Below are 15000 nucleotides of genomic sequence, written 5' to 3'. Positions count from 1 at the left end.
GACTATGAAGCGTGAAGTAGGAGATAATGAATGGATGAGTATTGATTTAAAAACTCAAGATAGGGACGACTGGCGAACTCTAACCGAAGCCAAAGATTAGAAAATATTGTTTACGATTCTTTAATGTATTTTCTGTAAAAAACTTCTAAAAGGATTTTTTTTCACTACATTTATAATCCATCGTAATCTCTACAGTGTTGGGGTATTTAACAATATCTAATTCTCATGACCCTGACAGAATTTTAAAAATGAAATAACTTTATAGTATTAGTGGTTCTATATTGTTACCAAAAAGTTCAAATGAAAATTCCATTAATAAAAAAATCGAAAGTGTGCTTGGTGAAAAATTAAGCGAAACATGTTCCCTTTTCAACATTTATTTCACGTTTTCCCGCTATAAGATTATCTAGATCATGCACTTCTTTTGATCTTATTAGTTCCACTGTATTGTAGGATCGGCCGTTCGAGTCAACTTTCTCCATCTATTTCTATCCCTTGCATCGCCTATTCCAACTCCCACCCTACCCATATTCCTCCTCACCACATCCATCCATCTGATCAGAATGACCAAAATGCTCCCCAACAAACAAATAAATGACGATGGAAGCACATCCTTCACTTTAAACTCTCAGTGAGCATTGAAAATATGATACTCCAATAAAGAATGAATTGCCAAATGAAATCTGGACAAGTCCAAAGAGAAATAAAAAAGAAAAATGACGTCGAAGTACCAAAAAAAAAAAATGGGTCCAGTTCATGAAAAAAAAGAAAATTGACGCCAAAATACAAAAAAAAAATTGGTCCAGTTCATGAACATTGGATAAAGGAAATTATAGCCGGACGCCTTTCAGCTTGTTTAGAGCATGATGGCTCTGGGGATGTTCCGTCCAGTTTTCTGTTTTTCCTCCTAATTGGATTTCCTTTCAATTCTTCACGTATGAATCAAAGGGATAAGGTTCTCATGTCAGTTTTTTTCTCGATGATTGATGTTTTGTCTTATTCGGGTTTCGGTAGATTTCTCTCTCTCTCTCTCTCTCTCTCTCTCTCTCTCTCTCTCTCTCTCTCTCTCTCTCTCTCTCTCTCTCTCTCTAACCTACGAATATCTTTACCGTAAATACTGAGTATTCCTAAAATCACTTTGTCAGAATCGGCTTAATAGAATCTATTTTGCTATTAATTTAAGAACGAATAAATTGCTCAGTTTATATTCATGAGAGTTAAACAGTAATGGGGCCATGATTCTGAATTTGGATAAAAGAAGAGGTAGACGAGTCAATAATCTTGAATTTTGTGATTCAGGGAAATCAAAGGAAGGTGAAAATTCCAGATTCTTGAAGTTTGCAATTTCCCATCAGCGTCTGTACGTCTGTGAGGTCTACTGTACATACTATGGTGAGCTAATTTAATGTCTCTGACATCAATGACAAATAGGAAAGTACTTCAAAGCGAACAATCAACTTTCGTTTGTCAAAAAACTCGAGAGAGAGAGCCAAAAGTTTAGGAGTAATATCGAGGTTATCTCTTTCAGTTCCACCTCTCCTTTGCCTCCTCTCCTCTCCTCTCCTTTGCGCTTATCCATTCTCCTCTTCTTCCTTCTCCTCCTCTTTCCCTTACTAGTTCACAACACCCCCAATTACCTACCCTCCCACCCCTCTACCTTGTATCCGGTAGCACACCAAGCGGGACAAGTTTCCCTTGCCCCTCATCTTGCAACGACAAATGTTGACGTTGCTCTTGAAGACAAACATTCATCAAATGAGAATCTGTGTGGGAACTTGCCAAGCGACAGTCTGTTGACATCGCTTATTACAAGGAGGTGTGTCTCTTTATAATGCACCATCCCTTTTTCATACTCTATGCGTTTGTAAGAGATTTACTTGTTTGTTTTTGTGTGTGCTTATTTGCTGACATGCAACCGTGCCCTCTCTACCAAACAAGATGTTGAATCCATTAACATGATTTTCCAAACAAATTAGTCCATACTGCAGAGGGAAATAGCGTCGGTGAAGGCAGCTTAATTTTCCACTGCCTCAGTTTTGAACAAGTTATTTTTTTAATGAAATAAAAGGCCACTTCGTTTGCGTATAGTTATTTGCTCAGTACACTTGACACCTTCCCTTACTCTAATGTTTTAATACTTTTACAAAGCGTCCTTAGATGGCATTATTAACAAAGCTTCTTACGAAAAGAACGCTTAACTTCATAGGTAGAAGAAGCTTTTATTTTTGTTTTGCTGTCTAGAATATTGAACCGTCTAAGATTACTAGTTTAGTGCTAACAGTTTTAATGTACGTATGTAAATTCTGAAAGTCTTTATATTGTAATAAAAAGTCGTTTCAAATAAAGAATCAACTAATGTACATAATGATAAGTCCTCTTAAACTTGCCGTGAAAGATGATCGCTTTCATTTTAAACTTGAAAACGGGATAAATTTAGATATATCACTGTTTTACACTCATCTGTCTATCTGTCTATATCTATCTAGCAGTCACTCTATCTGTCTATCTATCTATCCTGGGTGTGATTGGTATTTTGATAGGTGGCTCCCAAGAAATACCAGATGCCTCAGTCCAGCCGATATATATATATATATATATATATATATATATATATATATATATATATATATATATATATATATATATATATATATATATATATATATATATATATATACACTGTATATATATACACTGTATATATATGTATATATATAAATATATATATATATATATATATATATATATATATATATATATATATATAAAGATATATATATATATATATATGTATAATATATGTGAGTATGTGTGTTTGTGTGGTAGTTTGCGTGTGTGTGACTGTGTCTGTGTGTGTATTTGGGTGTGATAGGAAATGAAAATATAATGGAATGTTTAAAGTATGTTTTTTTTCTCTCTCTCTCTCTCTCTCTCTCTCTCTCTCTCTCTATATATATATATATATATATATATATATATATATATATATATATATATATATATATATCTTTCAGGTCCCTCGGGTAAGGGGGAGAAGGAGTAGTCATACCTTGGTGAGAGGGGTGTGCATGTGTGTACATATCTATCAAAATAGCCATGATTTCTGACTGTTCGCGTACACTAGTTATTTAATGTGGTTCCTTCGTCTGTATGCAATGGGGATTTTAAAGGAAATAATTAATAATGGAATTTACATAATTAATCGTTCAACTACTTACCAATTCATTTATTATTTTAGATAATCATTATTTAAGTCAATTCATTGCCAACGAGTCACTTAAATTTTTTCAATGCCTTTTATCATTTATATGCATTATAATCAACACTCAATAGAGACTAATAATTGAATTTATATTTAATTTCAATCAAACATCGCCTTACACAACCCAATACAGTTATCCCTCCATTTATTTACATTTGGCTCCCCTTATCAGCATTGAGAACATTTACGTCCATTAATATAGTTATAAGCTCCCCAATCGGATTACCCATTTGCATTTTCCATTGGACATTGCCGCCAGGTAGCGCTGTCGCTCTGGGCGATCCCTGATAAAATTACCTCCTCTTTTCATTTCACAGCGAGTTCCCGGGCCTCGATTTTTATGTCAGATCTTTTATTTTTCACGAGTTGACAGCACTGCAACAAAGCTGAAATAAATCGCTTTGGGTTTCCGTTGTCTTTTCATCGGATATTTTTCTTTATTTTATCATTCCTTTTTTTCTTCTTTTTTTTTTTTTGAGAGTGGAGAGGGATAAAAATAAAGTCTTTGGGTTATAGTCATGTGCTTTTCGTCATTCACGTGCTGATTAAGAAGCGCGGAGTTTAATTGTTTTAATCTATTGGGAAAGAGTTCTGCCACAAGTTAGAAAATGGATTTTTTTTTCCAAAATTCAGCTGTAAAAGGAAATTACTGTTTTCCCACAATTTTTTTGCTATTTTTCCCCTATGCATACTCGTACTTCGTAATGTAAATAATAATGTATCGTTTCATGAAAATGCAATCGTAACAATACCAGTGGGTCCTTTAAAACAAAAACAAAAATCATTATATTTTCTAATATAAAGCCAAGACCTTCTCATAAAATGCCAATATATTCCCTAATGAACTTGTAAACAAATCTAATAAAAAATATAACATATCTCATATAAATACTATTACATCTTTCAATGAAAACTCCAAAATTTAATTCCCAAAACTATACCAATAAACATGTCCGAATATAAAGCATTTAATGAAAGTGCCAATATATCTCCAAAGAACAATATCCATGTTTATCCGTCAAGTGAAATATCAATACAGATTATCCGTAATGCAAAAGCTGATATATTTTCTATATGAATATTATATCTTACAAGAATCAAATCTTTTTTTTCTGAGATAACCTACACTTCCTTTATTCTCAAATATTCATCATCATTTAATGTTGAACTCTTGTAGCCTAAACTACACTACATTTAAAGATTAAACTATTTTACTCATTAAATATTTAACCTTTACTTTAAACCAAACTTCGTTCACTTCTAACCACATTTATCTTGTTTCCAGGAATGTGGCGACTTGAAATCCGCCACAACCAGTTCCAGGAGGTTCCAGAGAAGGCATTTTCAGGAATCGAGAGATCTCTTTGGGAACTTGACCTGCAATTCAACGAACTGACCCGCCTGCCCCGCGATGCCCTCCGAAGACTGCGCAAGCTGACCTTGTTGGACCTCACAGGTGAGTGAGGATTGGAATGTTGAAGGCGTTTGTTAGTGAGGATTGGAATGTCGAAGGCGTTTGTTAGTGAGGATTGGAATGTCGAAGGCGTTTGTTAGTGAGGATTGGAATGTCGAAGGCGTTTGTTAGTGAGGATTGGAATGTCGAAGGCGTTTGGTAGTGAGGATTGGAATGTCGAAGGCGTTTGTTAGTGAGGATTGGAATGTCGAAGGCGTTTGGTAGTGAGGATTGGAATGTCGAAGGCGTTTGTTAGTGAGGATTGGAATGTCGAAGGCGTTTGTTAGTGAGGATAGGAATGTCGAAGGCGTTTGTTAGTGAGGATTGGAATGTCGAAGGCGTTTGTTAGTGAGGATAGGAATGTCGAAGGCGTTTGTTAGTGAGGATTGGAATATCGAAGGCGTTTGTTAGTGAGGATTGGAATGTCGAAGGCGTTTGGTAGTGAGGATTGGAATATCGAAGGCGTTTGTTAGTGAGGATTGGAATATCGAAGGCGTTTGTTAGTGAGGATTGGAATATCGAAGGCATTTGTTAGTGAGGATTGGAAGGCCGAAGGCATTTGTTAGTGGGGATTGGAATGTCGAAGACGTTTTTTAGTGAGTATTGGAATGTTGGAGGCGTTTTTTAGTAAGGATTGGAAGGCCGAAGGCGTTTGTTAGTGAGCATTGGATTGGAATGGCGGAGGCGTTTGTTAGTGAGGATTGAATGTCGGAGGCGTTTGTTAGCGAGGATTGGAATGTCGGAGGCGTTTGTTAGCGAGGATTGGAATGTCGAAGGCATTTGTTAGTGAGGATTGGAATGTCGGAGGCGTTTGTTAGCGAGGATTGGAATGTCGAAGGCATTTGTTAGTGAGGATTGGAATGTCAAAGGTGTTTGTTAGTGAGGATTGGCATGTCGAAGGTGTTTGTTAGTGAGGATTGGAATGTCGGAGGCGTTTGTTAGTGAGGATTGGAATGTCGGAGGCGTTTGTTAGTGAGGATTGAAATGTCGAAGGTGTTTTTAGTGAGGATTGGAATGTCGAAGGCGTTTGTTAGTGAGGATTGGAATGTCGAAGGCATTTGATAGTGAGGATTGGAATGCCGAAGGCGTTTGTTAGTGAGGATTGGAATGCCGAAGGCGTTTGTTAGTGAGGATTGGAATGTCAAAGGCGTTTGATAGTGAGGATTGGAATGCCAAAGGCGTTAATTAGTGAGGATTAGAATGCCGAAGGCGTTAGTTAGTGAGATTGGAATGCCTGAGGCGTTTGTTAGTGAGGATTGGAATGTCGAAGGCGTTTGATAGTGAGGATTGGAATGCTGAAGGCGTTAGTTATTGAGATTGGAATGCCGGAGGCGTTTGTTAGCGAAGATTGGAATGTCGAAGGCGTTTGTTAGCGAGGATTGGAATACCGAAGGCGTTTGTTAGTGAGGATTAGAATGCCGAAGGCGTTTGTTAGTGAGGATTGGAATGCCGAAGGCGTTTGTTAGTGAGGATTGGAATTCCGAAGGCGTTTGTTAGTGAGGATTGGAATGCCGAAGGCGTTTGTTAGCGAAGATTGGAATGTTGAAGGCGTTTGTTAGTGAGGATTGGAATGCCGAAGGCGTTTGTTAGTGAGGATTGGAATGCCGAAGGCGTTTGTTAGCGAAGATTGGAATGTTGAAGGCGTTTGTTAGTGAGGATTGGAATGCCGAAGGCGTTTGTTAGTGAGGATTAGAATGTCGAAGGCGTTTGTTAGTGAGGATTGGAATGCCGAAGGCGTTTGTTAGTGAGGATTGGAATGCCGAAGGCGTTTGTTAGTAAGGATTGGAATGCCGAAGGCGTTTGTTAGCGAAGATTGGAATGTCGTAGGCGTTTGTTAGTGAGGATTGGAATGTCAAAGGCGTTTGTTAGTGAGGATTGGAATGTCGAAAGCGTTTGTTAGTGAGCATGAAAGTTGAAAAGAAATCACAAAAATTAATAGGTTACATAAAAAGACAATACAAATACAAAAATAAAGGCATTGTACTTCAGCTGTACACATCATTCCAATATCAAAGTCTGTATATCTTACCACCATTAGAAGTATCATAGACTATACTCTCTCTCTCTTCTAAAACTGAGCATTCGCATTATATATTTATAACTTTGTTAAAAGTATCACAGTCATTGCATTCTCGAACAACTCTATATAGGTAAGCAAAATGACCTCATGATATTATTGCAAATGTACAGGTGAGGTATCTTGCAACCCAACAATGTAGAAAGAAGTACCATTGTGTAACAAAATTATCATTAATCAAATGATATGTAATGTCACTGAAGTACCAATATTATTATATAGATATCTATATTACAGAGAAAAAATATGCATTATTTGGTCTTATACTCATTGTAGGGTTGCCATAATATGTACCGAAATACATAGACTAATTTTACGAGAAAGTTGTCAAAATTGTCAAGATTTTTTTTTTTTTCTTTTTGAGAATGAGTAAAATTACCAGGTATCTATCTTGGTGGAACATAGTAACGTTATCATTCCAGTGAACATGTACGTCATTTAATGATAGTTGAGCCTATCATGTTGAAATATTATTTCAATTATCAAATAATCTTACTGTCATTTTGCAACAGCCATGATACCTTTATTGCTAAAATTATCATTATTATTATAATTATTTATGCTGATATCAACGTTAGGACATTCTTATAAAAAGGGTTACAAAAGATCGATGAAAAGATAAGTAGGAAGGAATATTATCGTCTATAATGGTAATAGGGAACCGAATAAACTTTTTTTCAAGTAGTAACTTAGTAGTGAATCATATCAAAATTCTTGACGACGATATAAATATTTCTCATTAATTTTCTCATGTAGGATTATGTATCATTCACATTGTTAGCGGAAATCGAACACTAAAATAAAAGATGTGCAAACGAAGAATTCAACTAACAATAATAATGGAATTTGTGGAATTAAAGACGAAATCAGAATTGATCAATGCATATAAAAAGTGTTGAAGTAAAAAAAAATTGTTTACTAAGATATCAGAAAAAGACGCAGCTCTTGTTTTCCAGCTGCTGGCTAAAGTAACAAATCAAGTAGCATGTCTTTCCTTCAAAAGAAACAAACTTCCACTGTTAAAAATTTGCATTAAAAAAATCGGTAAATATCCTGGAATAAATGTTGCCATGCCTTTTTCGTTTTAAAAACGGATATATTGACGTAAAGGAGTGATATTACGGTCACCAACCCGTAAGAGATAATAACAAAGTAGGGTAAAATTACGGTCGCCTGTATTTTACTGAAATACGGCTGAGAACAGTATAATTTTACGGAGATTTTCCGGTTAAAATTACGGTTTTTTTTAACAGTGTAGTAACGTGGTTTTACCCAAAAGTAGCTAGCTTATGAGCATGTCTTTTAGCAAAAAGCAGCTAAATTTTGTAGATTCTTTCGGCCAGAAGTACAGAAAACGAAAGGCTGCTCTTTTCTTGCATTCGACCAAAAGTAGCCAAACCGAGCCATCTGTCTCATAACAATAGACTCAGGCATTTGGAAAAAAACAGAGTCCGCATCTCCTGACCGCTTAACACAAGAAGAGTCTCTCTCTCTCTCTCTCTCTCTCTCTCTCTCTCTCTCTCTCTCTCTCTCTCTCCTTTTTGCATGTGTTTTGTTATCACGCATTCGAAGAGTAGACGGGACACATATATTCGTCTTTTATGCTTATTAAAAGAGACGTTCTCTACGAAACATTCCTATGTAAAGAAAGGTACAAGTGAAGGTTCATGTTTAAAACACGACTTTCAGAGATTATGGCATCGATGTCTTGCAGTGATTTCCATTTAATATTTTGACATCGTCGTTTTATTCATTGATACTTTGTGCCTTATCTGACAGATTTTAAATGTTTAAAGGCCGCTCATGAATGGCAAGGGACAGTGACATTGCCCTATCAAACAGGAGAATGCTCTAGAGACTGACTATAATACATATGATCACCGCCCAAGCCCCCTCTCCACCAAAGCTAGGACCAAGGAGCGCCAGGCAATGGCTACTGATGATTCAACAGATAGACCTATAGGCTCCCCCAAACCCCCATCCTTAGCTCACAAGGATGGTGAGGTTACAGTGACCAAAGAAACTGATGAGTTTGAGCGGGACTCGAACCCCAGTCTGGCGATTACCAGTTAGGGACGTTACAACATAGGCCACCATGTTAATCATCATATACTGTAGCTTTGATTATTTCAGTATGAAATGAAATATAATACTTCGTGAATATAGATATATGATATTTATCCTTTACAATTGACTGTAATTTATCATTGTCGTTTCCAGTAAAGTTAAAATGAACGATTGCACCAGGAGGATTTTTATATGATTTTTTTTTTTTTTTTGCATAATGAAAAGATCTTAAGAGAATCACAACTAAGTATTAATTTGTATGAATCCGTGAATTCTCTCTCTCTCTCTCTCTCTCTCTCTCTCTCTCTCTCTCTCTCTCTCTCTCTCGGTTAAGCTTCATTTAACCTTTCTTTTCCTCTTTCTTGTTGTCCTCGTACCTGGGCTAGAAAAAGAGCTCTCAAGAAACATTGTGTTGGAAGAAGTTTCTCATTAGTCTTCGATTTCTAAATAAAAACTTTTTTTCATTCAATTGTGTTTCTTAAAAAACAAAAAGACTAATATCAGTCCAGGTCTGTTATCATTATTATTATAAAAAAAAAATCATAATCATGAATAAATGTTGATAATGTCTATGGACCAAGATTTAAATTTTCCTGTTTACGTGTAGAAAATATATTTATTTCCGGTCACGATGAGCTCTCCCCGTCCCTAACGTAGGGAAGAGAGGGAGTAGCCCTACCCTGATGAGAGGGTGTGCATGCGGGTGTATGTATATGTCTATATAGATATTTAGCCGCCATTTTTGACGGGTCGTGTACAGTAGTTTCTAATAAGGACCGTTCTGTGTGCTTGGGAATTGTGTAGAATACGAGGAATATGAAATCATGATGGAAATAGATAGAAAAGGATACAACTTAGCTTGTAGAGTGTGAGAGATTGTCTCTCCCGCAAAGAAGAAGAGTCAGGAGTCGTAGTTTCTCACAGGGAGCATAAGAAGGCTGGCAGAGGGTCAAGAAGGCTTCCTCCCTTCAGAAGGAAAGTTAATATTTACTGAGAGCGCTTCTTCGTCTATTAGCGTGCTTTTATTTCAATTCGTATGGGGTAACACGGTTGCCTTATTTTGAAGGACTTTGCTTTGGCTTTTTGGGGGGGTGGACCGTAGTCCCGACCGGCTGCCCTGCCTGTCATCGCGTAGACCCTGGTAGTGTATGTTTGTGTTGTACCAGCCATCAACGTCCTTCCTCCCAGCAGCGAGGATTCCTGGAATAGTTAGGTCGACAGTTCGAGACGTGTGAGTTGTTCTTCTTCCAAAACAACACTCACCCTGACGGTAGTGTGTTTTTAGAATCTTAGCATCTTATTGCAGTCTCCCTTTTATAATAAAGAGCAAGTGTCTGAGTATATATTTCTTTCCTGTCATGCTCAGGGAGGAGAGGGAGTAGTCATATTCTGGTGAGAGGGGTTACCCGTAGAGGTACACTCAGAAACCACACTCTCCCATAAATTGCCGAACCAATTCGTTGTACTTACGAAGGGGAAAGAGGAGGGAATGGTTGAATCGGTGTGTGTGTGTGCATGTCTATCTAAATATTTAGACGTCATTTTGACGGATCGGGTACAATAGTGAATATAATAAAAAAAGGAGTTACGTTAAAAGAATAAAATTGACTTTGGAGAGTTGACCTGAAGTTTCGAAATTATTACTTTTTCTGATATTTCTTTAGATCAACTTGTGATTTCATTGCATCAGCGGCAAAATAAGTTTTTGTTTCTTGATTCCACCCGAAAATTCGTTTTTTTTTTACTGCGGATGGTAATTTATGGTCACATTATATAACCTACTTTCTTTCTTAAGGAAGAACATTTTAGAATAATCTTGTGAATTTCCAATAAATTTTGCAAAATCAATAATTACCTTATTACAACCCTATTTCTAATCCTTCGTTATTAAGTATAGAACATAAATATATTTATGAACAAAACTAATTCACATTTATTGTCCTGTGGGCTATATCAAATATGGAATAGTTATTTAATCTTAAGCACGCGGGAAAGGAATGTAGATTTTGATTAGAATACTAAAGATTTGTCGTCTTCCATACAATACAGGAAGGTTGTATCTTCTCGCTGCATTGAGGAAGGTTTATAGTTTCTCAATACAGAACAATGTATGCGATCCAACGCTGTCCTTTTTTTTCTCAAGAAATGGTATCAAGATGTTAAAGACTCCATAAATTACTGGATGTTTTCATATCTTTTTATCTCATCATGACCATATTTGTCCAGGGAATCACATCTCCGACATCACCAAGGACGATTTCGAAGGTTACGACAAGTCTCTACAAACGCTGGTGTTGGCTGAGAACTCTCTGACGATGTTACCCGAAGGCATCTTCAGGTCTCTGGAGAGTCTCAGGACACTTAATCTGAGAGGGAACAATATCCATGACATCAACACCAGAGCTTTCCAGGTGAGTGCGGCCGGTGTGTTAAGGTGTCTGAAATGTACATTTTTTTTTCATATTTAGAAGTATATTTATCTAATACGATCACCCATGCATATGATAATTTTATGGCAGTTGATTTCAATACAATAAATCAGAATCTCTTTTCGTATAACTGTGCGTTCGTTATAGTTCTTAAAACAAAATGCACTCTCTCTCTCTCTCTCTCTCTCTCTCTCTCTCTCTCTCTCTCTCTCTCTCTCTCTCTCTCTCTCTCTCTCTCTCTCTCTCCTCGTAAAAATATTACTATATCTTGCGATCTCATATCTCATTAGAGTATCATTCTTTTGACGATTTGTTTCCTATTAATAGTATAGTGCCATGATAATGTGAAACTGATATTGATAACTTTTGATCTATTCATAATATAAACAGTTAAGAGCCCAATACATTAGAAAAATAGTTTTTTTATGATCTAACGTCAAATCATCCTAAATCCTTCCTCCATTCTTCTCTCCAGGGTTCATCCAACCACCTAGCTCACATCAATTTAGGCAACAATCTCCTCTCCGATATACCCTTCGAGGCCATGTCCGAGGTCAAGGGCCTCCAGACGCTGAATCTGGCAAGAAATCGCATCTCGTCCACGCTCGAAGTCCTCTACACCGGTACTCTTTCCATGGACACGCTCGTTCTCGACTTCAACCAGATCGAGATCCTCCCTCCATATGCCTTCCAGAACTTTGGAAACATCAACAGGACTTCTCTAAGAGGCAACCCTCTTACACACATCAATGACGACGCCTTTAAAGATGCCAAGATCAAAGAACTGTATCTTCATGACACCGATCTTTACAGTATATCGGACAATGCTTTCCGTGGCTTAGAATCTTCATTGCAGACTCTTGACCTGAGCTACAACAACTTGTCTCACATCCCCGAAAAAGCCTTCGACAAACTCGACGCTTTGCGATCCCTATCCCTCAGCAACAACAAGATGTCGATTGATCCTGGCAAGTCCTTCAATGGCTTCCGCTACACCTTGCATTACCTCAATCTCCTTGGCGACAACATGGGCACAATTCCTATGGAGCAATTAAAGGAAATGAGGAACGTCAGAACCTTAGGCCTAAGCACACTGCCAGACACCTCGTTGTCAAAAGAGGATTTTGCAGGATTTGGTCCAGCTGTTGAAAAACTGTATTTGATGAAAAATGGTATATCTGGCATCTCAAGCAACGCGTTTGAACATGTCCCAGGTGTGAAGATTCTTGACCTTTCAAATAACCGAATTAGTTCCATTGATAATGAAGCTTTCCTTCACATAGGGAGTGGACTGGAAGAACTCCGGCTCAGTTCTGGTCTTTCTATGTCCCAGTTACCTCCTCAACCTATGCAGTACCTGACAAACATGAAAGAACTAGATCTGAGCAACAATGATCTTTCAACTGTTTCAGGGGAATGTTTCAGGTATATGAGGTCCCTCAGAAACCTTAACCTTCAGGATAATAAAATCAGTTCTTTGACTCGTAACCATTTCCAGGGACAATACCATCCATACCTGGAATCCATACAGCTTTCCTTCAATTCAATCAATAAGATTGAGCCCCAGACATTCCATGATTATAAAAACCTGAAATATCTTTATCTTGATGATAATCAGATCACAAAAATCCAAAGATCTGGTTTTTCAAATCTCGACACTCTGGAACACCTAGACCTAGAGGGTAATAACATTAAAGATCTAGAATACGAGGCTTTCCAGAACATGCCTAAACTGCGATATCTGGATTTGTCTTTCAACGAAATGACCAACCTCAATCTGGATGCCTTTGACCAAGTGGGCACTCTGTCCACACTGACCATCGATGCCAGCCATAACCGCATGCCCTTCTTGAAACTGAACGGATCAATGTGGAATTCGTACTCCAGCATCAAGATGATCGACTTCAGTCACAACAACATCACTTGGATATCTCGGGATTACTTTGAATCCGTGAGAACATCAATCGTGCACCTTTGGTTCCAATACAACAATCTGCGGAATGTAAGCTCTGTTGTGTTTGGAAACTTCCCTCAACTGCAGCTTCTGGACTTCGCTCACAACCGCATCGAAGAGATAGACCACGAGGCTTTCCGTGAATCACGGCGTGTTCAGTTTGTCAACTTCCGCCACAACAATATCGTAGACCTTCCATCCTCCCTCTTCGATAACCACAATCGTCTGCGTCATTTTGACATTTCCTTCAATCAACTACGTGGCATTCCTGATGCTTTCTTCAGCAACGCTCCCGTCGAAATCTTCCGGGCAAGACAGAATCGTATGACCAAGTTCCCAGACAGTGCCCTACAGAGAGCCTCCGACTCACTGAGAGAAATTGACCTGGCCTACAATGAAATAACGTCTCTCACCGACTCCATGCTGGGTCGGTTTGATAACCTCGTATCTTTAGATGTCTCCCACAACCATATCAAGTCCATCGAGACGAGGGCATTCAAGGGCACATGGCGTCTAGTGAATTTAGATGTCTCACATAACCCCATCAAGGTAAATCAAAATCAACTGATAAATTGATGATTATAGATTATATTCTATACCTAATCCAAAAAAAAAGAAATATATTTATATACGATGCTGACAGTTTTAGTGTATTGAAGAGCCACCTGGTATCATTCTTATTCGTTTTCGCGTTACTTTTCCCAGGATATCGAGGGCTTCACATTTGATGGCCTACAAGACTCCTTGATGAACCTCAGTGTTGCCAATACCACTCTCAGCTCGATTCCTGATTTCGATCTGCCACGCTTGATGCACCTCAACGTATCACATAATATCCTTTCTTTCCTGCCATCAATCACCATGGCTAACTTTTCCTCTATAAGGTATGATTTAATTTAAAAAAAAAAAAAAAAAGGATGAGGCTGCATAAATAAAAAAATGTCTATCTTCAATGTTGGATTTTGATACCTTCGATAGTTTTTCATCTGAAATTAATAAGCACATTTTTACTTATTTCGACAGGTATAATACTTTAATTACCCCCACTGCATTGCCATTCACAAACAGATGCTTATGGTGTGAAAACAATAGTACCTAAACAAGAATTTTTTTTCTTTTTTTCCTAAATAAATTACCTCATGCATTGGATATGACTTTCATATTTCAGAGTCCTGGACATATCTTACAACGAGCTTCCAGTTCCTGCCAACAACGCTTGGCAGATGATACCTAGACTCCGAGAGCTCTACATGCAAAAGAATCCTATACGGTCCATCACGAACACATCCTTCACTGGCCTCGAGCGTCTTGAAGTCCTGGACATCAGAGATTTTCCCTTGCAAGGCTTTGAGGTGAGCATTCGAAAGACGAGGGGACTACTGCTATCGTTTTGGGAACTGGAAGTCAAATATTTGTCCCAGTGTCCTAAGTTTCGATTATGCTTATTAAGTTTTTCATCAAAGAAAACTGAATAAGGATATTTGCAAACATGCCCACTTACTCGTATGCAAAAGAAATATACTTACCTATTTAGATATGGCATGCATATTTCATAAACTGTATGTAAAAGTACATTTAAACATATGTATGTAAATATAACATATATGCATACTTACATTTCGAATGCTTATGCATTATATAGACTTTTAATAACAAGAAATTAATCCATCTTCTTTTTTGTCAGGCTGGCTGCTTCACTTCTATGACATCCCTTCGACGTCTCTACATGACAACCCATCCTCAAATGCAGAAGTTCAA

At 37.6% G+C, this 15000-nt stretch overlaps 1 protein-coding gene across 1 annotated transcript in view; it reads left to right on the top strand.

Moving 5' to 3' along the window:
• Positions 1–15000, top strand: part of LOC137657800 (chaoptin-like) — a 706036-nt gene that overhangs the window by 680171 nt on the left and 10865 nt on the right. Inside the window, exons 6-11 of the mRNA XM_068392323.1 lie at positions 4548–4718; positions 11086–11270; positions 11764–13791; positions 13948–14126; positions 14411–14594; positions 14927–15000. The exon at positions 14927–15000 is cut by the window's right edge and continues 52 nt beyond it. Coding sequence (XP_068248424.1) covers positions 4548–4718; positions 11086–11270; positions 11764–13791; positions 13948–14126; positions 14411–14594; positions 14927–15000 — 2821 coding nt within the window. The remainder of the gene's footprint in view (positions 1–4547; positions 4719–11085; positions 11271–11763; positions 13792–13947; positions 14127–14410; positions 14595–14926) is intronic.

Source organism: Palaemon carinicauda, chromosome 18, assembly GCF_036898095.1.
Source record: "Palaemon carinicauda isolate YSFRI2023 chromosome 18, ASM3689809v2, whole genome shotgun sequence".
NCBI classification, from domain to species: Eukaryota; Metazoa; Arthropoda; class Malacostraca; order Decapoda; family Palaemonidae; genus Palaemon; species Palaemon carinicauda.
Note: the sequence above shows the minus strand (reverse complement) of the source record. Positions and strands in the feature narration are given on the sequence as shown.